Raw genomic sequence first — 27180 nt, 5'->3', positions numbered from 1 at the left:
GGTCCAGTGGTTCCGACACCACGCTTCACTGCAGAGGGCAAGGCTTCGATCCTCAGCAAGGAACTAAGACCCAAACGCTGCACAGCAGCATGGCTAGAGACGTTCTTTGCTTTTAATTAAAATAATAGAACTGCCATCAGTGGAGGGACCCCGTCCCTTTCCTTGGGAGCAGGCTTGCTTCCTGGGAGGCCAGGACACGGGCGCCTCGCCCCCACACCTGGCCTGGTCGGGACCCAGGAGCTCCTCTGGTCCTAGAGCCGCGAGGGCCCTGGGTGCCCCCTGCCCCCGCCCGCTGGTGCCCCCGCCCGCTGGTGCCCCCGAGGAGGTGGGACCGCGGCTGGGGGCCAGCAAGCCCCACGGGCCAGTGGTCTGTGCCGGCTCTCTGCTCGCACACCCGCCCCTCAGGCCGGGGTCCCCACGGCCCCAGAGTGTGGCCCCAAGAACCTCCCAGGCCTGGACTGAAGACCCCGCCTGCACAGGCCCCCAAGCCAGAGGGCCACACTAAGGGGAAGACAGGGTCCCCAGCTCTTAGATGAAACATCACCCCACCCCCCAGCCCCCAGAAGAAGATGCTGTTGAAATCAGGCTTCCCAAAGTGCCGCCTACATGACTGGGCAGCCTTCTCCTAGCTGCGTGAAGCCCTCTGTGATGCTAGGGGTTGGGGAGCAGGACAGCTCCCAGCCCCCCAGGCTTCCAGGGCAGGTGTGAGCACCCCTGGGAAGCAAGGGTTCCCGGGGGAGCAGGGTGCAGGGCCGGAGTGGTCGTTGACTCTCCTGCAGGCAGCGAGGGTCTGGGGGCGGAACGGCTCTGAGGCTCCAGGACTTTTCTAGTGGGTCCTCCGTCGGGACCCCGCTTGGCCTCTGGAGAGAGGTGCTGGCCGAGGCCTGCCGCTGATTCTGCTTGGACGTGGAGGAGTGGCGGGCTCGGGCTTGCTGCCCGGCCAGGCCTCTGCTCAGATGCCCAGGGCTTCCGGTAAGCACGACCCCTTGGCTTTCAGCTGGACCCTCAGACCCTGCAGGACAGAGACTGGCAGCGGACCGTCATCGCCATGAACGGGGTACGTGCCCCCCGGCGCTGTGCTGGCTTCTGCTTCCTGCAGAGGGTTGGGGTGGTTCCAGTCCCTTCTGAGACCCTCGGGGCTGGAGGAGACAGAGAAGCCACAGCGTGCTTGCCCGAGTCCACGCAGGCCGGAGTCTTGTGGCCGGAGTGCGGGTCACCCGCCGGGCACTGGGCGTCCCTCCTCAAGTGGGGTTCAGGGGCATCACGGGGATGGAGGGGGCCTGGACCCTGGGGTCTGCCCATACAGACTGAGGCCCCTGATTAGACTCTGGTGCCCCATAAGAACTGAGACCCTAAGGAAAAGCACTGGCGCTCGCCAGAAAAGCTCTGGGCATGTAGGGCATCCTGGAGGAGGGCGTGGCAACCCCCTCCGGCACCCTTGCCTGGAGAACCCCGTGCACAGAGGAGCCTGGCGGGCCACAGTCCCCGGGGGCGCACAGAGTGGGACACGACTGAAGCGAGTTAGCCTGTAGGACACAGTGCCACCGATTGCTAGGCGAGCGGTGGTGTGTCGTGACGTCATTTTCTGCGCGTTTTCTCTAGTGTCTTTTTTTCAGCTGTTTGTTTTGTCTTGGGATGTAGCCAGGTGACAGCGTTGTGCTAGTCTCAGGTGGACACAGAAGGGACTCCGCCACACACACACGTATGTCCATTTCAGTCCAGTCGCTCAGTCGTGTCTGACTCTTTGCGACCCCATGGCCTGCAGCACGCCAGGCCTCCCTGTCCATCAGCAACTCCCAGAGCTTGCTCAGACTCAGGTCCATTGAGTCAGTGGATACATATATGGATACATGGATCCATTCTCCGCCAAACTCCCCTCCCATCCAGGCTGCCATGCAACATGGAGTCTCATGGTTCTTTCTAATCAGGATTAAATGAGAAGCAGAAGCCACAGGGTCGTGGGGGGAGGTTGTGCAGGAGCGGGTCCTCAGACTGCCCTGGCTGTCCCCGGCCCGCCCCCGACCGGGACCCTAGCCTGCCATCGCGGGGCTCTGGGAGCAGGCTCTGAGGACCAGGAGGCTGAGAGGGTCGTGCCCCCCGCCTCCCCTGCAGATTGAAGTGAAGCTGTCAATCAAGTTCACCAGCAGGGAGTTCAGCCTGAAGAGGATGCCTTCCCGAAAACAGACGGGCGTCTTCGGGGTCAAGATTGCCGTGGTCACCAAGTGAGTGGCCGGGGCTCCTGTGTCTCGTCTCCGAGGGCGGAGGGCGCTCCCGCCCCGGGTGTTTCTGCAGGACGGAGACGTGTGGGCCTCTCTCTCTGTGCGCGGTCGCTGTGCGGGGACCCCTCGCGGGCCCGTGGAGCACTCTGTGCGTGGCTGCCTTGCGTGCTGACCACGGACCAGTCCCCAGCAGCTCGGGGCTGTCCCGCCCCCTGCCCGTGCTGTCCCCGGAGCCGGGCTCACCAGGGTTCCCTTCCCTGCCTTGGAATTCGTCAGGATCCGAGCTCCTGTCCTGCCCCCCGCGCATCACGGGTCAGCCATCAGGAGACGGTTGGGTGCAGGTTCAGGGCGGGCCTTGGGGACACAGCTGCTTCCTCCAGAATCCACCTTCCCCGGTTTGGAGCCTGGCCCGGCCCTGACCTCACTGGTGGTCAAGCCGGACACCTGGCTACACCCAGCCATCCCCCCAGCTCCTCCGGGAGGTTCTGGGCAGGAGCAGGGACCCCCGATGAGCACACTCGTGAGAGGGGCTGGGGACAGTACTCTGCTGGGTCGTGGATCCAGTCGCTAAACTAGACTGAACCAGCCCTCCAGACTGTGTTCTTTCTGTCTTAGAGTTCTTACTCTGGTGTCCTGCCTGCAGGGGCTAGAATTGTCCTGTTAGGATGCGGAAGAGAGAAGGGCAGCGTCGAAGGATTCCAAGCTGAGCACAGGGCCAAGGCGGTCCCGTGGACTCTGTCCTCTGGCCCGGCTGCCTGCCGGGCGCAGGGCTCCCCTCTACCTGAGGCCTGGAGGGGTCCCCCCACCCCCGCCTGACTCAGAGACCAGACCGCTTCCCAGGACCCTTGGAGTCAGTCGGCCGTTAACCCAGGGCCCTGGGGGCTCCAGACTGACCTCCAGTAGCCGAGCTCAATCAGAAAGGCCTCCCGATCGCACCCCCAGGGCGGGTGTGCTCGGAGGGTGTCCAGCCCCCCAGAACTGTTGGAAAGACCCTGATGAGATGGAGGCTGTGAGATCGTGAGACGCAGAACCCAGGGGGGACACACGGCAGGCTCTGGTGCCGAGGGGCGAGGGGGCGGGGCTGCTGGACGCTGAGGCACCGCCCCCTTCCCCCCACCCACCCGCAGGAGGGAGCGGTCCAAGGTGCCGTACATCGTGCGCCAGTGCGTCGAGGAGATCGAGCGCCGGGGCATGGAGGAGGTGGGCATCTACCGTGTGTCCGGAGTGGCCACGGACATCCAGGCCCTGAAGGCAGCCTTTGACGTCAGTGAGTGTCTCGGCGGGTGGGCGCGGTGCGTGCGCCGCTGGGGAGGGCGGTTTGGCAGAAGCCGGTTCCTAACCCGTCCTGACCACCCGCGTGGCTCTGGCCAAGTAAGACCAGGGGCTTCCGTGGGGCGGCCCCCTGCTCTCCCCCCGGGGGCTCAGCTGCCCCACGCCCCCGCCCCGTGTGTGGGTGTGACCAAAGCCCCGGGGTCAGCGAGTCTGGTGCCAAGAAGCTGGTGTAACCGCCCCGATTGCCAGATACGGCGGGAGACCCCAGGGTTGTCCTCGGTGGATTTCTCCCGCCGCAGAGGGCCTGCAGCCCTGGACGGTGTGGCGCCGGGTGGGGGTCATCGCCACTGTAGTTATAGCTGCCAGGTGACCCGCACGGGCCGGCTGGGGCTCAGAGGGTGCAGCCGACTCCGGGTCCACAGCGGGCTCCCCTCCACGTCCACGCTCTTCCCCAGACAACAAGGACGTGTCGGTGATGATGAGCGAGATGGACGTGAACGCCATTGCCGGGACGCTGAAGCTCTACTTCCGCGAGCTGCCGGAGCCCCTCTTCACCGACGAGTTCTACCCCAACTTCGCTGAGGGCATTGGTGAGCACGGGGCGTCCCCCGTCCCCCTTCCCGTCCGCCTTTGGTCGGGGGGGAAACCCGAGTTTCAGCACAAACTCTGCGAGTGGTGGGGGACCGGGAACCTAGCCTGGGAGGCCTCCGCGGGCTGACCTCTGCGCTTGTCCCTTGAGGTCGCAGAGAGGGGGGCTGACGCTGTGGACTCGCCAGTGTGGGGTCCGGAGGCCGCTGTCCTCACTGGCTTCAGACCCTGGCTCGTCAGGGCTTTCGAGTACCCCCTGACCCCGGGCCCACCTGGAGGGTGGGGGGTACTGGCATTCTGGGTGGCTGCAGCTTCTGCACCTGCCCCAGGGCTGCTCAGCAGAGGACCTGCCCTCACCCACCCCCACCCAGGTGCAAAGGCTCATGTGATGGGGGGTCTGTGGCCCCCGTGTCCCCTGAGCAGGACATGGGAAGAGCCTAGGGGCCAGGAGGGCAGCTGTGCCCAGCACCCCTGACGCTGGTCCCTGTGGTGCCCTCCACCACTCTGAGGTTCAGAAGAGGCATCCAGGGTGGCCAGGCTCCCACCCAGGCCCTCACCGGGGGCCAGCGTGGGAGGCAGGACGGTGACTGGCCCGGGCCCTGGGGGCGCCTTCCGGCCCTGGGTTGTGACTGTGAAGTAACCCCCGCCCCGCAGCGCTCTCAGACCCCGTGGCAAAGGAGAGCTGCATGCTCAGCCTGCTGCTGTCGCTCCCGGAGGCCAACCTGCTCACCTTCCTCTTCCTCCTGGACCACCTGAAGAGGTAGCCCCCCTCCTCTGGGGTGCTCAGGGCTCCAGTGGGTCCCCTGTGCCCATCAGACTCCCTGGCACCCGGGGCCTTCCCTCTGTAGTGCTCCCACCCATCTGGGGGTGCCCCTCCGGGTACCGGCACCACCGTCACCCACATCCCCCTGTGCCGTGGCCAGCCGCAGGCTCGGGTGTCCCCTCCCCACCCCGCCCTCCCCGTGTGGGCCTCCAGCCCTCTGCGGCCCGGTGGGGGTGGGTCAGCTGGGGAGGAGCCCTTCCGCCCTCCCGGCTGGGGTGGCCTGGGTCCCCGCCCACCTCCATGCCCCCATCCCCGAGCCGGCGTAACAGCAGTTTCCCCCCCGCAATCCCCCACAGGGTGGCGGAAAAGGAGACAGTGAATAAGATGTCCCTGCACAACCTCGCCACGGTGTTCGGCCCCACACTGCTCCGGCCCTCAGAGAAAGAGAGCAAGCCGCCCGCCAACCCCAGCCAGGCCATCTCCATGACTGACAGCTGGTCCCTGGAGGTCATGTCCCAGGTACGGTGGCCTCGCCTACCGGGCCTGGACCTGTGGCCTCTGCTTGCCCGCCCCCGCACCCCTGTACCCCCATGTCCTGCCAATGGCTCCCACCAAGCCGCGCAGGGGAGGTGGCCGAGGTCAGGGGACAGGGCCACGAGGCAGACAGGGGTGGGGACGGTGGGCCACGGCTACCCCCTCTGCTCTTAGCTGGGGCTCCCAGGACCCGCCCCGCTTGGCGGTCCTCGTGCCGTGAGCGGCCCTGGGTCCTTCGGGGGGCTCTCCGGCTCTGAGCCACCGGCCCCTCCCGCTCCGCCCCGCAGGTCCAGGTGCTGCTGTACTTCCTGCAGCTGGAGGCCATCCCCTCCCCGGACAGCAGGAGGCAGAGCGTCCTCTTCTCCACCGAAGTCTAGAGGCCCCCGGCCCGCCCCGAGAGAGCAGGGACACGGGCCCTCCAGCCGCAGAGCGGGAGCTGAGCCTCCTGGAGGAGCCACCGGGCCCCGCCCACCGCGGCCCGCGCTGCTGCGAGAGACAGCGCCCCCTGGCGGACGCGGCCGGGGCCCGCGCCGCCGCCAGAGGGCGCCCCGAGCCAGCGCGCCGCCCGTCGTGGGCCTGGGCGGGGCCGGGCGCGGGGCGTGGTTTTCGCGAAACGGCCACCTGCGCGTCTCGGGGGCGGAGGGAGCAGGCAGGAGCGGACTCGCGGACTCGCGGACTCCTGAATAAACACCGCCGCTTCACGCCCGGGGGCCAGGCCCCTCCCGTGCGGGTGGGAGCGTGTCGGTTTCCCAGATCAGAACGCCCGACTCCTGTTTTGTAACCGGCTTGCAGGAGCCGAGTCTGCACCGTGCAGCGCCTGACCCCGTTCGCCTCCCGGCTTCTCTTTCTCTGCAGAAGGCCCTGCGGCAGACGCGGGTCTCCCTCGTGCTCTGTCCTCCGTTGCTTTGTCTCTGCCCATCTCGCGGGCAGCCCCCCACCGACCCGTGTCACGTGCAGGGCCCGGACACCAGGGGAGGGGAGCCCCGGGGCTGCGCACTTGGCCGCTGCTCGTCGGGGGAGGGCGGACCCGCCCACCGTCCAGAAGGTCGCCGGCCTCCTCCGACCCGTGGCGTCTGCCCCCTGCCCTCCCAGTCCCCTGATCACACCGCACCCCCCCAAACCCCTGACACCCAGATTGGCTGCGCCCCCTCGCCGCACGCGCCCCACAGACTCTTGTAAAGGTTTTCTTCTCTTGGTGGCAGCGGCAGCTTGCCGACAGCTTGTTTTAAACTTTGATTCGGATAGCCTTTTGATACTTGAATATTTTTAAGTTTTATACAGTTTCTAATTTTTGTTTTCCTAAAAAGATTCAGATACCCACTAAGATGTTAGAATGTACTCTGTGGACACGCGGTGTCCACAGCGGCATCTCGTCTTCCTCCACACGGCAGCCCTCTTTCCATCGGGAGCTGCTCCGGAAGTCTCCTGGGCACCCGGAATGGGGGGGGGAGGTTGGGAACAGGCCGAGGGTGGGGCCGCCTGCCCCAGAGCAGGTAGAGGGGCCGACCCCGCCCCGCGCACACACTCCGCGCCCCTGTGCTGAAGCCAGCACGTGGCTGGTTACCCTCCCGACCGACCGTCTGACTTAGAAGACAGAACTGGGGACACCTCTAGGTAGTTTGAAGACGTGCGTCTGTGAAGAATTGCATCGCTTCTTTCTAAGAAGGGTGGGGGCAAGAAGAAAAGAAACAGGCAAAGTTTCCAGGCTGGACTTGCGCTGGAAGAGAGGATGCGCTGAACCAGAGGAGGGAAGCAGAGGCACCGACTCAGGAAGAGGCGCTGGTTTGCCGCACGATTAGACCAGTCACGCGGGGCACTGCCCGGGCCCGTCCGGTGTCCCCGGCGGGGCGGGAGGCTCTACCCCCGTCGTGCTGACGGGCAGAAGCTCCAGGCATGTGGGGGCCATGTGCCCCTCCTGTCTGCTCGCGGACTTGCTGACACGGGGGACAGAAAAGCCACTGGGAGGCCTTACGTCCTCGTCCTGTATTTATTTAGTCGTACTTTGGACTCGTGGGGAGAGCTGTGGTCCCCCTGGGGGATGAGGGTGTAGCAGAGGTCAGGGGGCGTGTCCTCTGTCCGCGAATGTTCTCTGGACTCGGTGGGTCTCCCGGCCTCCGGCCCCCAACCTCTTCTAGCCTGGCTTCCCGTCCCGTCCAGCCCTGCCGAGGGAACGCACTCTGCCTGGAAAGCCCTGGCCTGGTCTCTGTTTCCCTGGAGCCTTCACGATCTGCACCCATCATGTTGAAACTGGAAAGCCGTCTCAGCGTCTGCCAATTCCGGTTCCCTGCCGCACCTCCTCCCCCATTTCAGCTTTTTCTTTACTTGGGATGCGCACTGTCGAGTGGTGGGATGACTTCTTTCTTCCACGGCTGTCGAGGCGTTCCTTCACTGGCCCACCTTGGCGGCGGTAGCTCTGAGTCCCCAGGCATCTCCGAAGCCGGTGGGTGGGTGACCGCCTGGGGGCCGGACGTGACCTTCCACGAGGCTCAGTGGCCGGACTCCACCTTGCCGCCCGGGGCCCTGCGTCTGGAGCCCGGCCGCACGCTGGGGCCGGTGGTGGGTCTCTAGGCAGCCGTGTGTCTTGAGTTCCAGCTCGGCTGTCTCTCCCACCACAGAGGGTGGCGAGGGGAAGACTGCTGACGCTTTCATTAAAGTTCCTTGAGGTGACTTGCATCCGTGGTGGTGGCTGCCGTAGAAACGCCGGGACCGGGGCTCCAGGGGCACCCCCAACAGGGCCGATGGGTCAGGGCTGGGGGTGGTGTTGGGGCTGGAAGCGGCAGCAGGTGGAGTGGGCAGGCAGGCATCCAGGAGGCCTCCCCGAAGAGGTGGGCACCGCTGCGGATGGGCCCGGCCCGGGGCGTGCGCTTGCCCACACGCCGCCTCCCTGCCAGGCATGGGGCTGTTGGGTTTGGGGTGAACAGCTGCAGGGACACGGGCATTGCCCAGTGCCTGGGGCGGGGGTCCAGCCACGCCCAGCTCAGCCCTGCCCAAGCCCTCAGCCTCAGTGGTTTCCACCGGTGCTCCTGGGCCCAGCAGCCCTGCCCAAGCCCTCAGCCTCGGTGGTCTCCACCGGTGCTCCCGGGCCCAGCCTTTGGGTTGTCGGCCGCAGGGCATGGGTCCCCTTATCTACCACCAGCCTTGCCTTCAGGAAAAGCCACCCAGTGTCCAGGGAAGCCGTGCCCCCCATGGAGATGGGCATGCCAGGTGGGGACCTGCATTGCTGTCCTTGACACCTGCCAACACCTCCGGGGTGCCTTCCTTGAGGCGTGAGGGTTGGCGTTCGCAGAGCTGCATGGACGCTGTGCTGCGGCCCTCCTGACGCCTGCTGACAAGGAGAGGGCTGCTGCGGGCCCCTACCTCGGATCTGACCCCTGGAAGGCAGTTCTGCGTGTGTGTGCACGCTCCGTTGTGTCTCTGAGACCCCCTGCCCTGTAGCCCGCCAGGCCCAGCCCCTGTGTCCGCGAGATTCTCCACACAAGAACACTGGAGTGGTTTGCCATTCCCTCCTCCAGGGGAATCTTCCTGAAAGTCTAGTTACATCTCTCTATCCCTGCCTTCCGGGTCCTATTCGAAAACCTTTAATAAAAAGAAAAGCTCCAATGCGTCTCTCTCATGAGGAATCGATTTGGGGACAAGCTGACGGTTCCCCATTGTTCCTGAGAGCAGGGGCTTTGTCAGCCGCCCAGGCCAGTGGCACAGCCAGGGAGTGGGGCCGTTCGCTGCTGTGGGGTCTGAGGCCTTAGACCTCAAAGACCCTCAGAGTCAAGCCCTTTGCTTGGTAGGTGGGTAAACGGAGGTTGCACGGAGGGCCCCCCGCCGTCTCGGCTGTTTGAAGAGCAGAGACAGGCTGGGGACCTGGTGTCTCCACGCTCCCCACAGGCCAGCTCCCTCTCCTCTGGGCTAGACATGGCCAACCGTGCTGGCCTCGAGCCGAGGCCTGGCATCACACATGTACGCCGGGCGGATGAAGATGGGCAGGATTTTGTGTAGAGACCTCAGAAGAGCCTGTACACCGCCCCCCCCCAAAAAAAGAAGGCCCCAGTGGCCTTAAAAGGAATTACTTCCATGATGGAGCGAATGATGGGCTGTTCCCGACAGCTCTGAAAAGATAAACAGAAAAGGCGAGGGGCGACAGACACAGTGGCTGTTGAGGAGGCCCAGATGGCCTCCTGGAGCGAATGCTCTGGGTCAGCGGGCAGGATGGGGGCCGCCCGTCACCCAGCTCTCCCGGGGCGGCAGGGAGACCGCAGCAGGCACAGCGCGACCGGCATGCGGCCACGGTCACTGTCCCGCAAGCCGGGGCCCTGCTGCATCTGAGATGCCCCCAGGTTGGGAAGGGAGACTGCTTGGCGGGGGTGGGGGGCGGGGGAAGGCTGCTCCTCCGGGTGTCCTCATATCACAGGCCATGTGTCTCGGGACAGACCCTCTGGGAGCCTCTCTGGCCCATTCGGCCAGATCATGAGGGCCCAGTCTGCGCACAGTTCCCTTCCATTCCCCTCCTGTGGCGGGCCTGAACGGAAACTCCCTTGGGATTTTCAAGTCCCTTGGCGAAGGGGAGCTGGGCTGCTGGGATAAGAGCTCTGTGTACGTGCTAAGTTCCTTCAGGCGTGTCTGACTCTGTGACCCCCTGGACTTGGAGTCCGCCGGGCTCCTCTGTCCACAGGGATTCTCCAGGCAAGGCTTCTGGGGTGGGTTGCCACGTCCTCCTCCAGGGGCTCTTCCCAGCCCAGGGATCGAACTTGTGCCTCTTGCGTCTCCTGCATTGGCAGGCGGATTCTTTTACCAGGAGTGCCTGCTAAGAAGCGCAGCTGCTGGGGAAGGGTAGATTCAAATGGGATTCTGGCCGAGGAAGGGGCCTGAGGGGCGGGGTTTGCAAGGGAGCAGCCCACCCCACCCCCAGGGGCAGGCGTTGCCTGATGGTGGCTGGCCCAGACCTGCAGCCTCCTCCCCCGGGACTCCTGGGTGTGAGGCTGTGACACCTGACTTTTGTCTGTGTCCCCCCGTTAAGACGCTGCACCCCTGAGGGGCACTCCCCACGCAGGGTGCTTTACGGTGACGGCCAGGAAGAGACTCGGGCTCGTGGGCAGTGGGCGGTGGCCACAGGCGCCTGTCCACCCAGCAGGCTGGCCTCTGGCCCATTTGAGTCTCAAGCCACATGGTGTAACCTCGCCCCCGACACCCGCCCCCAACCCCGCACCCCGGGAGTTCCAGACTCCACCGCTGCAGGTGGCTACAGACGGAGCTGTGCTCCCAGCTTCAAGTGCTGAAGCCCTAAGGCCCAGCAGAGGTTGAAGCCCTGATCCACAGGCTTGATGGCTTCATAAGAAGACGAGAGAGGGCTGCCTGGCTGTCCAGTGGTTGGCTTTCAGTGCTGAGGGCCCAGGTTCGATCCCTGGTTGGGGAACTAAGACCCCCAAAAGCCATGAGGCATGGCTGGGGGCTGGGGGGGAGAGCACGAGAGACCAGAGCTCTGCGCTGCTCACAGAGGAAAGGCCGTGTGAGGACACGGGGAGAGGCTGCAAGCCAGGAAAAGACGCCCGGGAGGAACCAACCCGGACTGCACTCTGACCTCGGGCTCCAGATCTGCGGGACACCCGTGCGGGCACTCACAGCTGCCGGGGCCCACCGGACGGAGGCCTTTGGCTGTTCTGACCCCTGGCTGCGGACCCAAGCCTGGGACCCGCGTCCTCCCCGTGCCGCTCCGGGAGCACGGCCCTCTCGCCGGGCCCCGGGGTGGGCGAGTGACTGCTCGGGCTCGGGGAGTGCTCCCCCCCAACCCCTGGCCCGGGCCAGGCCAGCGAGCCTCATGGCCAAGCCCGCGGCTCCCGCCGCCCCTCGCCGCACGGCCCACGGCCCTCACCAGGCCCGGGCCAGCCTGGTTCTGGCCGGAACCCCGGGCCCCTCAGGGCCAAGCCGACCCACTGCCGGCCCGATGTCTCTGACCCACTCCCGGCCCCTCTTGCTGCCACAGGCGGGCCTGCTGACCCAGTGTTCAACGAGCCCCCCAGGACGCCTTATGTTTCCTTAACAGGCTGGCCCTTCCTCCGGGTCTTTCCAGAACTCCTCAGAACCGCCTTCAGGGCTTCCTGCAAATGCAGCGTGTTTACACAGAGCCCTGCTTTCGGGTCCACACGGGGTAAGGGACGTACTCTTAGGTCCGCCCTCTTTACCCCTTTGCTTAAGGCCTCCCCAGAGTGAAAGCTACACTCACGGGGAGAATTTTTCAAAAAATGGGCTGCCAGCCCCGAGATTGATTCTCAAAGAGACACGGGTGTGTTGGGAGCCTTGGGGTGTGTGCAGGCTTGTCGGGAGGCTAGTGTGCAAGGGGGGCCCTGGCGGCTGAGGGCGGGGCCCCAGGGCCCGCAGGCCATGGCGTGGGCCACTCACATAGGTCCTTGGGCCTCACCTCACCTGTAAAGCGGGTTTGTTTTTGGGTTTTTTTGGCTGCGTGGTGGCTTGTGGGATCTTAGTTCCCCAACCAGGAGTTAAACCCAGGCCCTCGGGGTGAACACGCCGAGTCCTAACACTGGACCGCCAGGGAGTTCCCTCCTCACCTGTAAAATCGGGATTTAATCAGACACTTCAGCACGGGAGAGGGCCACAGGCAGGCGGAGGGACATAAGGGGAGGCTCAGGCACCTTTCCATGGAACCCGTTGATCCGGCTCAATATCCCTCTGCCCTTTCTGTGTTGTTGTTTCTCGGGGTCCTCGTGGAGGTGGAACCAGGAGGCTGGACCAGAGTGAGTGCTTTCTGTGGACGGGGACCCAAAGTTGAGAGACAGTTCAGTTCAATTGCTCAGTCATGTCTGGCTCTTTGCGACCCCATGGACCGCAGCACGCCAGGCCTCCCTGTCCATCACCACCTCCTGGAGTTCACTCAAACTCACGCATCGGTGATGCCATCCAACCATCTCGTCCTCTGTCGTCCCCTTCTCCTCCTGTCTTCAATCCTTCCCAGCATCAGGGTCTTTTCCGATGAGCCAGTTCTTCACATCAGGTGGCTGAAGGATTGGAGCTTCATAGCATCAGTCCCTACAATGAACACCCAGGACTGATCTCCTTTAGGATGGACTGGTTGGATCTCCTTGCAGTCCAAGGGACTCCCAAGAGTCTTCTCCAACAGCACAGTTCAAAAGTATCAATTCTTTGGTGCTCAGCTTTCTTTATAGTCCAACTCTCACATCCATACATGACTACTGGAAAAACCATAGCCTTGACTAGATGGACCTTTGTTGGCAAAGTCATGTCTCTGCTTTTTAATATGCTGTCTAGGTTGGTCATAGCTTTTCTTCCAAGAAGCAAGCATGCGTCTTCTAATTTCATGGCTGCAGTCACCATCTGTATTGATTTTTGAGCCCCCCAAATGAAGTCTCTCACTGTTTCCTTTGTTTCCCCATATATTTGCCATGAATTGATGGGACCAGATGCCATGATCTTAGTTTTCTGAATGTTGAGCTTTAAGCCAACTTTTTCACTCTCCTTTTTCACTTTCATCAAGAGGCTCTTTAGTTCTTCACTTTCTGCCATAAGGGTGGTGTCATCTGCATATCTGAGGGTATTGATATTTTTCCCGGCAATCTTGATTCCAGCTGGTGCTTCTTCCAGCCCGGCATTTCTCATGATGTACCCTGCATAGAAGTTCAATAAGCAGGGTGACAATATACAGCCTTGACGTACTCCTTATCCTATTTGGAACCAGTCTATTGTTCCATGTCCAGTTCTAACTGTTGCTTCTTAACCTGCATACAGATTTCTCAGGAGGCAAGTCAGGTGGTCTGGTATTCCCATCTCTTTCAGAATTTTCCACAGTTTGTTGTGATCCACACAGTCAAAGACTTTGGTGTAGTCAATAAAGCAGAAATAGATGTTTTTCTGGAACTTTCTTGCTTTTTTGAAGATCCAGCAGATGTTGGCAATTTGATCTCTGGTTTGTCTGCCTTTTCTAAATCAGCTTGAACATCTGGAAGTTCTTGGTTCATGTACTGTTGAAGCCTGACTTGGAGAATTTTGAGCATTACTTTGCTAGTGTGTGAAATGAGTGCAATTGTGCGGTAGTTTGAGCATTCTTTGGCATTGCTTTTCTCTGGGATTGGAATGAAAACTGACCTTTTCTAGCCCTGTGGCCACTGCTGAGGTTTCCATGTTTGCTGGCATAAAGGAAGCATTTCCGGAGCCCTGGCGTGTGCCAGACTCCGCCCTTGGGACACTGTCTGTCTCCAGGGCCGCAGACATTACTGTTTACTAGCCATGTGACCGTGTGTGCAGAGAAGCACAGTGTGCAGGGGGTGCTTACTGAGGCAGGGACCTATTATTTAGTTCTCCAACATCCCTGACCAGTGTGGGAATACTGGTATTCTTCAGAAAAGGACTGGAGGTGCAGAGAGGTTGAGGGCCACGCTCGAGGTCACACAGCTGTCCCGCCCAGAGTTTGGGCTCAAGTCTGGGGGCCAGCAGAGCTGTTACATAGGCCCCCTTCCTGCTGGCATCAGTCTCCCTGACTGTGAAGTAAGGGGCCTCTATCTTTTTCTGGCTGAGCTGGGTCTCAGTGGGAACACATGGGATACCTTCGCTGCCACGTGGAGGACCTTCCGTTGCAGCGTGGGGGATCTGGTTCCCTGAGCAAGGATCAAACTCAGGCCCCCTGCGCTGGGAGCATGGAGTCTTACCCTCTGGACCACCAGGGAAGTCCCTAAGAGGGTTGGTTTCGTGCTCTCTGATCCTTGTGGGCCATGAGGAAGGGTGGCCACCTTGTTCTGAGTTGGTGTCCCTCCTGTGTCTCCTCTGGACTGCCCCCCCCCCCCCCCAGGCTTCAGAGCATGGCTGCCAGGTACCTGACTCCCAGGGCCACCGCTGCAGCTGCGGAGGCCAGGCAGCCCGTCTCGGTCTGCGGACACCTCTTCGCTCCGCTGACAGCTGCACATTTCCTGGGACGCGGAGCACCCCTGGCTCCTGGAGAGGCATGAGTGGAACCCTGGGCTTGCGGTCCTGGCACGCTAGGAGCTGACGATTTGCTAACTGCTGGGGACACCTGTTTTCTGATGAAAACTTGGCCTGTGGGCCCTCCCTGTTTGGCCCCTCCAGCTGTGGAGCAGACGGAGGAGCGGGCCCGAGTTGGGCGGGGGTGGGGGTTGGGGTTGGGCGTCTGGGGGAGCCGAGTCGGTCTGCGGGGAAACTGGAGCACAGAGCTCAAGGGGGTTCCAGGCTGCAGAGCTCCACCCGTCTCAGCTGCAGCACCGGCAGGGCCTGACCAGGGGCAGTGTCTGCCCCTGAGGCTGGGCATCACAGCGTCCCAGATCCCGCCACTTGGTGGTCGGGGGCGGTGGAGGCTGCGCCTTGGGAGGGGCTCCCACGACAACAGATGTTCTGGACAGCCCGTGCTGCTGGGCAGCAGCTGCCCAAGTTGCCTGCTCTTTCTGCCCCCTCCACTCCTGATCAGCCAAGGAGGAGGAGGGCACAAGGTGCGGTGAGGCCCAGCCACAGGCTGGGGTGAAGTCTGGCCAGGTCTGTGCACCCTACCCGCAGACCTGTGACCTCTCCTCTGACCCCAGCGCTCCGCCAGGCCTCCCAGCCTCTCTAGGTCTCCAGGCTCTCAGGCCCTGCCTCCCCATCCTGCACACGCCACGAGGCCAGTCTTCCTGAAGACGATCTCACCGCATGTCACTTCCCAGTCCCAAAGCTGCAGTGACCGGCTTCTGTCCACAATACAGAAGCCAAATTCGAGGCCTAGTGGGGGAAGCGCTCTCTGCCTCAGATTCTCCTCAGTTGCCATCTCCTCCTGGAATCCTGCTGAGGCCTCCAGGACACCTGAGCCCCATCTCACCTGATTCCGGACCAAGTTACACGGCTGCCTATCCAGAGAAGGCTGTTGGAGACTAGGGCCCTGGCCAAAGCTGTCTCTCACGCCCACCCACCCCCTGCACAGGTGTGGGGACCTGGTTGCTACTCAGGAAATGTCAGCAGCCCCTTTTACTTTGGAATTTCAATGGCAGAAAATCTAACTTCGTGGTTTTGACACATGAAAAGTAATTTGCTGTGTATCAGAAGGTTTATGGGAACTTGACTCCTAATGTTAAAGGGTAATTTTTTTAAAGAAGTAAAATTGTGACTCTTATACAAATATAAAATAAACATATATCACAGAGTCTACTGAACTCATTCATTAAGTGAGGGAACCGGCAAGATGTTACCATCAATTGAAAGGAGAACTCCAAGGTCAGACACATTTACAGAATAGAAATGTTGAAATGAACTTGGAGGCAAAACTGGTTTTTCCACTGTGGGGGAGGGTTGTCCCAGGACAAGAATTATTTGTATTGCTATCAATCTTCTACTGTATTGCAAAAGAGCTCAAAGGCAGCGTAAGGCCCAGGAAGTGAGAAGGGGAGGGAGTGTTAGCGGCTCAGTCCTGCCGGGCTGTTTGCAACCCCAAGGACTGTAGCCCTCGTGGCTCTTCTGTCCATGGAATTCTCCAGGCAAGAATGCTGGATCTGTAGCCATTCCCATCTCCAGGGGATCTTCCGGACTCAGGGATCGAACCCAGATCTCCCGCACTGCAGGCAGATTCTTTACCACCTGACCCACCAGGGAAGCCCATAAGGCCCAGAGCGCCCCCCCCCCCGAATTCAGAATCAGATAACCTAGAAGCGTGTGCGCCAAGAATACACATAGCTTCCCATTGGCGACACCAGGAATGTTTTTTTCCCGCTTAGCTCAGTTTTCATTCCACAAATAGCTCACAGCTGGAGACAGCTCAAATGTCCGGCAACAGAATAGCTGAAGCACGGTTCGGTAAATCCATGCGGCGCGGCGATACTCCCGCGCGCCGTCCATGCGGCGCGGCGATACTCCCGCACGCGTCCATGCGGCGCGGCGATACGCGTTCCGCACGCCACAGATGCACGCAACACGGTAGATCATCTTGGCGACTCGATGTTGAATGAAAGAGGGTGACGCAGAGGGATACTTGCCATAGGCTGAGTACTGTCCCCTGAAGACGCCAGTGCTTCCCTGGGACCTGTAAATGTCAGCTTATTTGGAAGGGTCTTTGGAGATGTGATAGATTAGGGATCATGAGATGGGGCGGGGGGGGGTTATCCTGGACGATCGGCTGGGCCCTAAACACCATCTGAGTGTCCTTATGTAAGAATCAAAGGGAGGGTTCACACAAACACAGCAAAGACCATGGTCCAAGGCAGAGGCTGGAATGAAGCAGCGACAAGCGAAGGAGCATCAAGGAGTGCTGGCAGAAGGCAGAAGAGACAAGGGCCCCCCAAGGAGTCTCAGCGCTGCTGACTCCTAGGGGTGGGACTTGCCGCCTCCGCAACTGTGAGATGACACGTTCCTGAAGTTGTGAGCCACCCCGGTTGTGGTAACTTGTTACTGCGGCCCTTGGAAATCAATACGATAGAATTCCACTTGTTTAAAGTGCAAAATCGGCCCATATTCCTCCTGAGTTAGAGGTCAGAGTGTGGTGCCCCTTGGGGAAGTCGCAGTGTTGGCAAGGGAGAGGGGAGACCCGGCAAACAGCTCAATCTCTTTTTCCTGGCCTTCAGATTCTTGTATTTCATTGAGTCGTATACTTATTTTTCGTACTTTTATATTACCGTGTCTAATATATCGTATTAGTCTTTTATATTAGAATGTTTTGTCCTCTGTGCAGTTCTTACAGGGCTGGCGTTAGGTCTAAATGATGTTGAGACCTGTTTGAACTGTAAAGGCCAAAACGGATGCAACGTGAATGCCCTTCACAGTCACCAGGCGATCGCTGGCTGCTGGGCCTCACGCCAAGCTCCCTTCATGCATTATCCCACTTAATCCCCAAACCCGTAACAGCTCCCATTTTGTAGATTAAGAAACTGAAATCCAAAGACAAATGGTTAGAAAGTGAGGAAGCCAGGATTTAAACCCAGGCTGTCTGGTGATGAGGGCCGTGACTCAAGTCCTACACACATGTTGAATTATCTCCAGGCTATTAAACCATCGTGGCTCTTCTGATTTTTTTTTAAAAAAAGGTACAGATCATGTACAGTAGGCCATCAGGGAAGCCCATAGCAGACTACCATTTGTGCTATACATAAAAAGAGAGTCGAAAGAACCAATCAGGTTATTTTGGATATTTGCTTATATTCATAAACTTTTTTTTAGGAGGATGTGAAGAAACCCAATGTATTTCGTTCCAACCGGGAAGAGGAATTACAGCAAGGGAGTTGGGGTGGAGAAGGCGCTTTCTGAACTTTTAAACATGTCAATGTATCAGAAATTTATTCAGAAGCAAAAAGGAACACAGATTTATATGAATGAAAACCGCCAGAGCATTACGTGAACAACTTTAGGCCAATGGCTTTGAAAACATGAACACTTTCCTGCAAAACTATAACGGTGTAAAAAATGATATGGGAAGACAAAGAAACTGTCTAGACTTAGAAGGGTTAATGCTGTGCTTAACCGTGCGCCCCATCTCTTCCAAGGCCTCCGGGGAGTACCGGGAGGGCAGGGCTTCTGTTTTCCTCACTACTGTCCAGCTCAAGCCCAGCACTGTCCCTGGCACGCTGTAGATACGTGCTGCATGAACGCTGGACCTCTGGGCTAAGCCGAGCCTCGGGACGGGATCGGGGGAGCGCTCAGGCATCACTCGGCCACGCTCCGAACAGCCTCCAGGGTGGTGATTACCACCCCGAGCGCCCGCGAGAAGCCTGACGCATGCGCACTGCTGCCCGAGGCCAGTCGGGTGGTACGGCGCCTGCGCGATTCCGGGCCGGGGGGAGGGGGGACGCGCACCGGGCCGCGCGGCGCGGCGCGCGGCGCGCGTGGCGGGGCCTGCGCCGCGCCTGCGCAGTCCTCGGCGGCCGTGGGGGGCCGGCCCAGAGGCGGGCCCGGGGGCGGGGGCGCCGTGAGGGAGGCCGGGCCGGGCCGGGCGGACGGCGCCGCGGGGTTGGCTGCCGCCCTGAGGCCGGACTCAACGGATTCGGGCCGCGCCACCGGGCGAGCTCGCCGCCCGGCCCCAGCCCGCGGAGCCAGCGAGCGAGCGAGCGAGGCGGCGGCGCGCGGTAAGAGCCCGCTCCGGGCCCCCTCAGCGCGAGCGGCGGCCGGCGCGCCTCTTCTCGGCGCCGCCCGCGCGGCCCGGCCCCGGCGGCCCCGCGGACCCCGGCGGCCCGCGCCTGCGCCGTCCCCTCCCGGGCCCCCGGCCCGGCGCGCGCCTGCGCCAGCCGCTCCCCGGCCCGCGAGCCGCCCGCGAGGCCGCCGCGGCGGCAGCCTCGGCCCCCGACCCCGGCCGCCCGGCGCCGGGCCGGCTCCGCGCGCGCGCGCCCGCCGCCCTCCCCTCGCGCCCCGGGAGCGGCCGGGGCCACCGCTCCGCAGCCGCTGGCCAGCGGTGCTCTGGCCCCCCCGGCCCCCGGCTGGCTCCCGCGCCCCGGGCCTCCTGCGGGCTCCGTTTCCGCCGGCCGCGCGCCCCCCACCTGCGCCCCGCTCTCTGCTGGCGGGGGCAGCCCGGGGCGGGCGGAGGGGTCCTTGATTCTCCAAACCCGGTTCATTGCCTCCGGTTGAACGTGAATACTCTTGTGGTGTTGCCGAGGACATCTTTGCGTTTCCCGCAATCCGGTCATTGTATGGCTTCAGTGGTTAACGCTTAAGACATCAGAGTTGGTCTCTGGGCAGCTCCCCTGGAGATAGATGAGTTGGGAAAAAGAAACCAGTGTCCACATAGTTTCGGCCTGCTGAGCAAACCAAGGAAGAATCCTGGGACCAATCAAACGCGAGAGAATCAGGGTTTGCTGATGCCCTTGGTAATTCGCCGGCAAGCACGCGAAGACCCGAGGGAAATGACCATACATTCGTCATCCTGTATCGATTATGGGGGAAATGTCGTGTTTTTTTTTTTAAAGCATCTCCAGACATTGATAATGTTTCGTAAATTGCAAGAGATTCAAGAAACTACAGATAACGTTTGCTGTCACCCCGGGAGCTGCATCTTGAGATGAAATCAGAGCCTGGGGGCTTGGTAGATACAGCAGTCAGTACCTATGGATAACTTATCAGATAAAAACATCGATGAAGGGTGTACGCTGTGAGGAGAAGTGGGGTATTGGCCTGGGTAAGATTTTTTTTTTTTTCCCTCTAAAGAGATAGCTGGTCCGCTCAGTTTTGTTTCCTCCCCTTTTCTCCTTTGATTGATTGCACTCCAAGCAGTCTTTAGAGACTCAGCTTGAGACAGCTGGAGGACGCTCTTTGCTCTTTAATTGCCTGTGCGCATTCTTGGTATGTAGGGATTTTCTTGGCATTCGTTTTTAGTAAGACAGTGAATGTTGGGCTCTGGTAAAGCGTTATCACTGCGCACCTTGGCAACAGTCCGGATACCGGAGTGTCGAGTCCCGCATCATAGCGAGTGGAAAGTGATTATAGCGGCTGTGGTTAAGGTGAGGCCTGTAACAGAGTTTCTGTTTTAAACTCAACTTTGCGGGGTGTGTGTCTGCCTTGTGTCCTCCTGAGTCGGGATGTCTCTGAGGCGGAGGCTCCGTTTATAGGTGACTCGACCCAGCGCATCTTGCGTTTCAGATGCATGTGCGCCTGCTCCGTCGTGTCTGCCTCTTCACGACCCCGTGGGCTGTAGCCTCCAGGCTCCTATGTCCGTGGAATTTTCCGGGCGAGGATACTGGCATGGGTTGCCATTTCCTCTTCCAGGGGATCTTCCCGACCCAGGGATCGAACCAACCCCTGTCGCCTACATAGGCGAGAGGATTCGTTACCACTAGCGCCACCTAGGAAGCCCGGGTTTCAGATGACTCAGATGATAATACTGCTTCGCTTCAAAGCAGTTGTCCGGGTGGGGTTTCGTAATGTGTAAGACCTGGAGTGCAACCACATACACACTTAAATCGCGTGGCTCACCTATGCACGGTTACTGTGCAGTAGAGGAAAGTGGCAGGGTGTCAGCAGGCGAGGTGAACTCTCTCTGTGGCTTTGGGCAAGTCAGCTTTCCTTTCAGGGCACCCTTTCTCCATGTGTGAAGGTGGGATTCGGAAGTGGAGATGGCAAGACTCTGCTTGAGGTGTCAGTTTTAATGTTCAGGGGCTCCTTGCCTATTTAGTCCTCTTCAGCCAGAGGTAGAACTGGGCCTTCTCACCAGTTCCGTGACATTGTGGCCCTTCCTTAAAGATTGGAGAGGTGCTGTCGTAAAGCTGGTGTGAACAAACCTGAGGCTCTTGGTCAGGCTTCAGTGTGTTAAAAAGCAAGGACAATATAGAGAGTTTTTTGTAAAACTAAATTTATTCAATTAAAAGACTGTTCTTTCTAAACCTGTCATTTTCTTGATGTTAAAGCATCTTTTCTGGTATGATGGTGATAGTAAATGGTGGTATATGGGATGGTAAATGGCAACTACAAGGTTTCCTTATCACAATAAGATATTTTTAGAAAAAAAGAGAACCTAGAATCTATTGCTTTGCTATTGCAGTAAGTGAATTTAGGAAAAAGTTCCTGGGGCTTTTGGTGCTAGGAAGATTAAAATATAGATTACTGTTTAAGAGTAAAGAAGAGTTTACTCTGTGGGACTTACTTTGTCACAATCCACAGGCCAGTAAGAAGGCTCTGTTATGTATTAAAGATACTTCTATTCTGACCACCCTTTCTACCAGATATAAAATGTCAGGATATTTGTGGGTGTGTGTGTGTAAGCCCAGGCAGGGGAATTCCTCCCGGTGGTTGGAATTGTTAGTATTGAATAGACTGGCTGCCGAGGTAAAGAACCCCTGTGGGGATTCGCTGTCAGCTGGGAAATCTTTCAGTATCGTGGCCCCAGCCTTTTGCTGTGAAACACCATGACCCTCAAGAAATTAAGCCATGCTGATGGGAGAAGTGGCTGGCTTCACCTGTTTTAAAGTGGATGTGTAACAGATGGCCTTTGTGTCCATGAAATCTTAAAAATTTTTAAACATTTAAAAACTCTTAACAGATTTAGAGTAATTGTAATTTTTTTTTGTACTTATAAAACTGCAGTGTATAATGTGTATCAGACATGCATTTTTAAAGGTCTCAAAATATTATCTCTAATTCTTGAAATACTCATTTTCGCCTTGGAGGACGGACTGCTCTCCCCCACCTCTTGAGTGCTCCAGTTTCGGAGGAGAACGAGGTAGCTCTGTAAAGGGCATTCGTCCACAAGAAAAGAGGGCAGATGTGTTTTTCCTGACCTTTCCTCACATCCTCATTGTTGTCCTGTCTTTATTTTTTTGGTTAAACCCTGAGGTTTGCTCCTGCCTGTCTTTCTAAAATGTTAATCTGCTCAGAGTTACTGCCCCTCCCTGGCACAATGTGAAATCCTCCAATGCCGCCCGCCCCCCCCCAGCCGGTACTCACAGTCAGGTCTGTCTGTAGCTTGGTGTCACTAACCACGCCCCCCGCTGCCCCCGCCTCTCTTTAGCCTTGTTGAGCTCTTGGTCCCTGAGCTCTTGCCATCTCCTGCTGGAACGCTCTTCTTTCACCTCGTCCTGCAAAACTCAGCTCAGAGCCCCTGGCCCTGTCTCCCGAAGGCCGGTCCAGCCCCCTCGCCTTAGGGTTTGGCCCCTGGTGTCCGACGCTGAGCAGGGTGCAGAGACCCTCAGGCCCGGCCCCTCCAGAGGTCCACTGGCCTTGCCAGCCCTGCGATACCTCCCACCCACGCACACCAACTTGCAGAGTCCGTTTAACTGCGTCTTAGCGTCTCCTTCAAATCCAGCTGCTCGATGGAGGAGACTCCGTGATGTCTGTTTCACCGGCAGAAGCGAGGCGGGCATCGTCTCACTTGCTGCCTGTGTCTCCTTTCCCCTCCTTGTGCGCCTCCTGCCTTGTGATTCTTTAAAATCTGATGTTATTGAATGGTAACATTTTAAGAAATGAAGATATCAGATTTCAAGTTTGCCTTCTGTGCATATAGTCCAGGGAAAACGGGAATGTTAAAGGGGAAAAAATACTTTGTCTCTTAAAAAACAAACAAAACCAAACCCATATTGCACTTTTCAAAAGAACTGAGTTTATACCAAAAAAAAAACAGAGAAATCCTGATTAAGTCTAGAAAACAGGCAAAGAAACTGGCAGCAGGGTTAGAATTTGCCAGGAAACACTTGTTAAAGACCAAAGTTGCCCCTTTCTTCCTCTCTCCCTTCTCGTGCTCTTGGAGAAAGTCCCAACTCAGCCATTTTCCCGGGACACCTAGTCCCCCAGGAAGTCCGGAGGCAGTTTGTTAAGGCCACTTTTTCCCACAGCAGACACAACCGGACTCCTTTCTCCCGTGAGGGACCCCTTTCCTCCCACGCAGGAGACGCCAGTGTCCCGAGTCCCACTCCTCTCTTTCCCTGGAAGCGTCCCCCGGTCACAGCTTGTTGTGCTCGCGAGGCGCAAGAGTTCTTGAGCAGGAGATACTGAGTTTTCTCCTGGCACACTTTTTTTAAAAATAAAAAACAGACAAAACCTTGATGGGTTTGTCTCAGTCTTTCCCTGGCCTCACAGCTTGCCAGATCTTAGTTCCCCAACCACAGATTAAACCTGGGCCCCCAGCAGTAAAGGCACCAAGTCCCAACCACTGGACGCCGGGCGGTCCCATGGTTCAGGTCAGTCTTCACTCTTCCGTCCCGGCCTCTTGCTCTTCTCTCTCTGGCGTCGGCACTTTCTGCAGACCCCATCAGGCCATCATGCTTACTCAGCCGCGCTTCATCTCGTGTTGCACATTCTCTGCTGGACTCTTCAACCCTGGTTCCTTCATTTTCATTCTTTTTTTTTGGTCGCACTGTGAGGTTTGCAGGCTTAGTTCCCCAGCCGAGGGTGGAACCTGCACCCCTGCGTTGGAAGCTCAGAGTCGTAACCACTGGACCACCGGGCGGTGCCTGGTTGATTCCGCTTTGGCTGTTACGGATAATGCTGCTGTGAACCTCCATGGACAGGGTTTTGCGTGGACAGGTGTGTTCTCTTAGGAGTGGGATCGCTGGGTCATGTCGTAGCAACGTTGAGCCTTACGCGTTATCACCGACTGTTCCCCACAGCTGCTCCATTTCACAGCCCCTCCAGTCCCCTGTCTCGTTCTGAGTTCTCCACTTCCTAATCAGTGCATGGGTGTTCAGGGGGTACTTTTAAAAACACGGGACATTTTTGGTCCTTCTGCTTTTTGTTTTTCTCACTCACTTGATACTTCTGGAAATTCTATTAAATTGGCTCGTACCATCCTGACGCGTTATGATGAATGGCTTCATAGTATCAGTAATATTCCGTAGTATGAACATGCTGTGCATTCACTCAGCTCAGCAGATAGTAAGAGGCCGCTCTGTGTCAGGCACCGACTTAGGCTCGGAGGCGATGAAACACGATGCCCTGTGCTCTCAGAGTTCGCTTTCTGGCAGGGCCGGGGGGAGACGTCAAGAGATAAATGGGCAGCATAGCCCAGGGGTTTGCCAGGGCAGGCTGAGTGTGGCAGCTTTCTGAGGAGCGCCTGTGAGCTACCAAGGCTAGACAGCCCTAGGTGTTGGCGCAGGTCACTTTAAGGAGAAGGTGGAAACATTTTCATAAGATAAAAACTAGAAACTAAAAGACCCAACTGGTTAGCGTGGCTGAAGAGTTCTGGGAGACCAACTGATCTGTGGCCAGTCGGCCAGGGTAGGGGTCCTTGGTGACCGAGTTAGCGCACTTATAAATTGCATCCAAGTCCTCGTACTCCAGTACTTTGGCCACCTGATGTAAAGGGCTGACTCACTGGAGAAGACCCTGATGCGGGGAAGACTGGAGGCAGGAGAAGGGGACGATAGAGGATGAGATGGTTGGATGGCATCACCGACTCAGTGGCCTTGAGTTTGAGTAGGCTCCAGGAGTTGGTGATGGACAGGGAGGCCTGGCGGGCTGCAGTCCATGGGGTCGCAAAGAGTCGGACGTGACTGACTGGCTGGACTGAGCCTCTTGGTGCTGAGTAACAGACGGCCCTCTGCAGCAGCCAGGTGAAGGGTGTGGGGCACTTTCGGAAGGGGCTGCTGAGAGGACTTGGGGGACGAGGCAGAACTTCACACCCCAGCCTTGTTTTCTTCCTGAACTTTCTGTATTTACTATGTGGCCCTTTGAATTGTTGAGGTTGTCCCTCCAGTAAAGCCTCCTCTAAATTACCCATGGTGAAGCCTAGGGAAACAGCTTGGACGTCTGAAATGGTTAGGCCTGGAGGGCGTCCCCTCCGGCGAGGGCAGCTTGGTGTCGACCTGCAGCCTAGCTGGGCCTGCACGCATCCTTCTCTGTTGGCTCTAGGGGTCACACAGTTTGGCGTTTTGGTTCTGATTTTGTTCTTTTTATTTGACTTGAAGTTAGAAACGCACCTTTAGATGCAGAGCTACTCACCCTTCGCGTTGCCCGTCCAGGTGACAGGCGGCTCCATCGTCATGGGGCGCTGGTCATCTGTGAGTGATCAGAATGTCACTCTAATGAGTGAAATGCTATCCCGCGGGAGTTTCTGGGGGCAGTTCAGTTACTAATGTGCCTGGTATTTTGAAAAAGCAGCAGAACAAAGCACGGGCTGCAAGCTTCTGTTGAAGCAGTATTTCTGGGGGTCTGGTGTGACCTGAACGCCGACCCGCGGCCCCTCCTCCCCACCCCAGCACACGCGTGCTTAGTGGGCTTGGGCTCCAGCACTGCTGGCGAGTTTGGTTCCTAAGATTTATGAGGTTTCGGTGGTTAGTACGTGGAGTCTAGTGAGTCTCCATGGCAGCGTGGTTGAAACCCATACATTTCACCTGCACCTTTCACTACATAGGGTCCTCTCACAACAGATTTCAAAGTAGTTAGCACTACTGTTATTTCCCTTATTTTATAAATGAGGAAACGAGGTTAAGAATACAGAGTTCACCAGGGGCCACGCTCGACTTTGAGCCCAGGGTTTCCCGTGTTCTTTTCACTGTAATCTGCTTCTCAGCTGGAATGCTCTGCCCTGCGGTTGAAGGAGCCGCAGTGCCCTCCAGCCTGGAGAACAGAGGGTGGGGCTGGGCATTGTTCCTCTTGTGGTTGGCCTGTTTGAAGAGCCTTTGCGTGGAAAGAGCGCTGGGTTGATTTTGTGTTGCTTTGGCAGATCCCCTAGTAAACAGTGGCCACCGTCGCACTGACGTTCGGCTCCACGTGTGAGAACCTGCCCGAGAACTGAAGGGGCGCCGGGTGACGAAGGCCGCCGGGGGTGGTGGGACGGCGGGCGGGGGGCCTCGCAGGCCCGCCCCGCTTCCTCTCCTCTCCCGAGCCTCGCGCCTCTTCTCCCTGCAGCCCCTCAGAGGCAGCTTGAAGTCCGGGACGGTCACTGAGAGTGGTTAATGATGACTGATTCATTTTTCTCACGTTTGCCATCTGTCTTCACTCCTTCCATGTTTTAAATCAAGTGACAGTCAGGTATGAATTTGGAATTTGTCTTTTTTTCTCCAATGCTGTTTCTGTAGGGAATTTTTTTTTTAAGCTGGAAATAAAAATTGAAGGTGGGGGATCTGTTGTAGGAGAGTCTGCTGAACGGCTAACGAAGGGTTTCCTTTCTCACCCAGGGTTAATCACCCTCAGAGCTAACCCCTCAAGGCCCCTGTGCCGTTCCACTCCTCGTCGCACGTGATTGCCCATCGCGTAGGCGCTGTGTTTGTCCGGCCAAGGCGTCCCGCAGGTGCGGAGAGGGTGGTCAGCCTCGGCCACATCTGTATCGAGGCCACAGAGTGGCTTCCGAGAAGGCTCCCCGTCCCTGAACCGCTTTGCAGGTGAAGCTTCAGAGCGTGGTGAGGCCGGGGGGGTCCTGTCGCCTCTCAAGCCGCCGAGTACCTTCTGCACAGCGCCTGCCGCTCTGTCTTCTGTCTGCCGCGTTGGCGGGAGCCTGGAGCTTAGACGCGTTGGCCCTGCTGCATCATCAGGAGTGAGCCAGGGACGTTTCCGGTGGCTGAGGCTGGAAGGGGTGGACGGGTGACTCCCTGAAAAGGAGATTCCCTCAGGAAACAGGCCAGTGAGAAAGAGCCCGGCGAGCTCCCCTTGGAAGTTCCCTGCGATGCTCACGAAAGCCAGTGATGTTCCCCCAGTGTTCCCTGGGGACCCGAGAGCTGGAGCGCGGTGCCTGTCCGAGGGTCTCGCTAACCCAGCTTAGTGCGGGAAGCCCCCGTTCGCCTGGTGTCTGCTGGTGACCTCCCGGCCCAGCCCCGCGCGAGTGGGAGCCTTTGCTGAGCGGAGGGCCCGGCGTGCGGTTACCATAGGGGCCTCGCTGATTATTAGCTGCCTGGGAATCTGCTGCTGGATAACTGTCACTCAGTAGTGCTCTTCCTGCCTCCTGGACCTTTTGAAGTTTGAAAACGGCTGTTTGGAAAGAGGAAGTAAGAAGTCAGGATGAGAGAATTCGCCTCTGTGGGGCAGGGAGGAAGTCTGTGCAGCTTACCCTCTGGTGGGACTCGGGGCCTCCACCCAGAGGTGCGAGAACTGACTCCTGGACGTGAGCAGTGTGTCCGGAGTCGTGTCACTAGTGCGTGGTGGAGCTGGCGCTCGGACCCAGGTTCCACCTGAATGACTGAGGCTCTCTCCCCTAGTGCACGCTCTCTCGTGTTGTGAAGTCCTTAGAAGGGATGAATGTTTTTAAAGCTGAAATAGTTAAATTACTCATTTACAGTAAATCAGGTTAGATAGGCAGAGATAAATCCAGAGATAGAATTTAGTCCTTTGGGGGAAATGTTTTGAATCTAAGAAATAGTTTTGGAGGAATAGAATCCAAAGACCCTCCATTGACTTGAGTTTGGGGTGAGGTGCTTGCCCCTGTAGGGATGTCTCTTGTCTCTGGTGTTTGTCACCAGTAGCCCAGAGTCT

The 27180-nt window shown here is 58.6% G+C and overlaps 2 protein-coding genes across 4 annotated transcripts in view; both read left to right on the top strand.

Moving 5' to 3' along the window:
• Positions 1-997: 997 nt before the first annotated feature.
• Positions 998-8043, top strand: LOC106503061 (breakpoint cluster region protein; the record flags this gene model as incomplete). Its single annotated transcript, XM_018044911.1, is given in 7 exon segments — positions 998-1057; positions 2113-2222; positions 3347-3486; positions 3947-4081; positions 4734-4839; positions 5199-5361; positions 5664-8043. Coding segments are annotated over 7 exon segments (804 nt in total), but the record flags the coding sequence as incomplete, so codon positions are not given.
• A 10236-nt stretch (positions 8044-18279) lies between these two features.
• Positions 18280-27180, top strand: part of SPECC1L (sperm antigen with calponin homology and coiled-coil domains 1 like) — an 85122-nt gene continuing 76221 nt past the window's right edge. The window contains exon 1 of one of the 3 annotated variants that reach the window (XM_018044910.1): positions 18280-18422. The gene's annotated coding sequence lies outside the window, so the exon portion shown is untranslated. Of the gene's footprint in view, positions 18423-18824; positions 19466-27180 lie in introns of those variants that run through there. The other 2 variants (XM_018044908.1, XM_018044907.1) reach the window with 2 other exon arrangements.

This window comes from Capra hircus, unplaced genomic scaffold, assembly GCF_001704415.2.
Source record: "Capra hircus breed San Clemente unplaced genomic scaffold, ASM170441v1, whole genome shotgun sequence".
Lineage (NCBI taxonomy): Eukaryota > Metazoa > Chordata > Mammalia > Artiodactyla > Bovidae > Capra > Capra hircus.
Note: the sequence above shows the minus strand (reverse complement) of the source record. Positions and strands in the feature narration are given on the sequence as shown.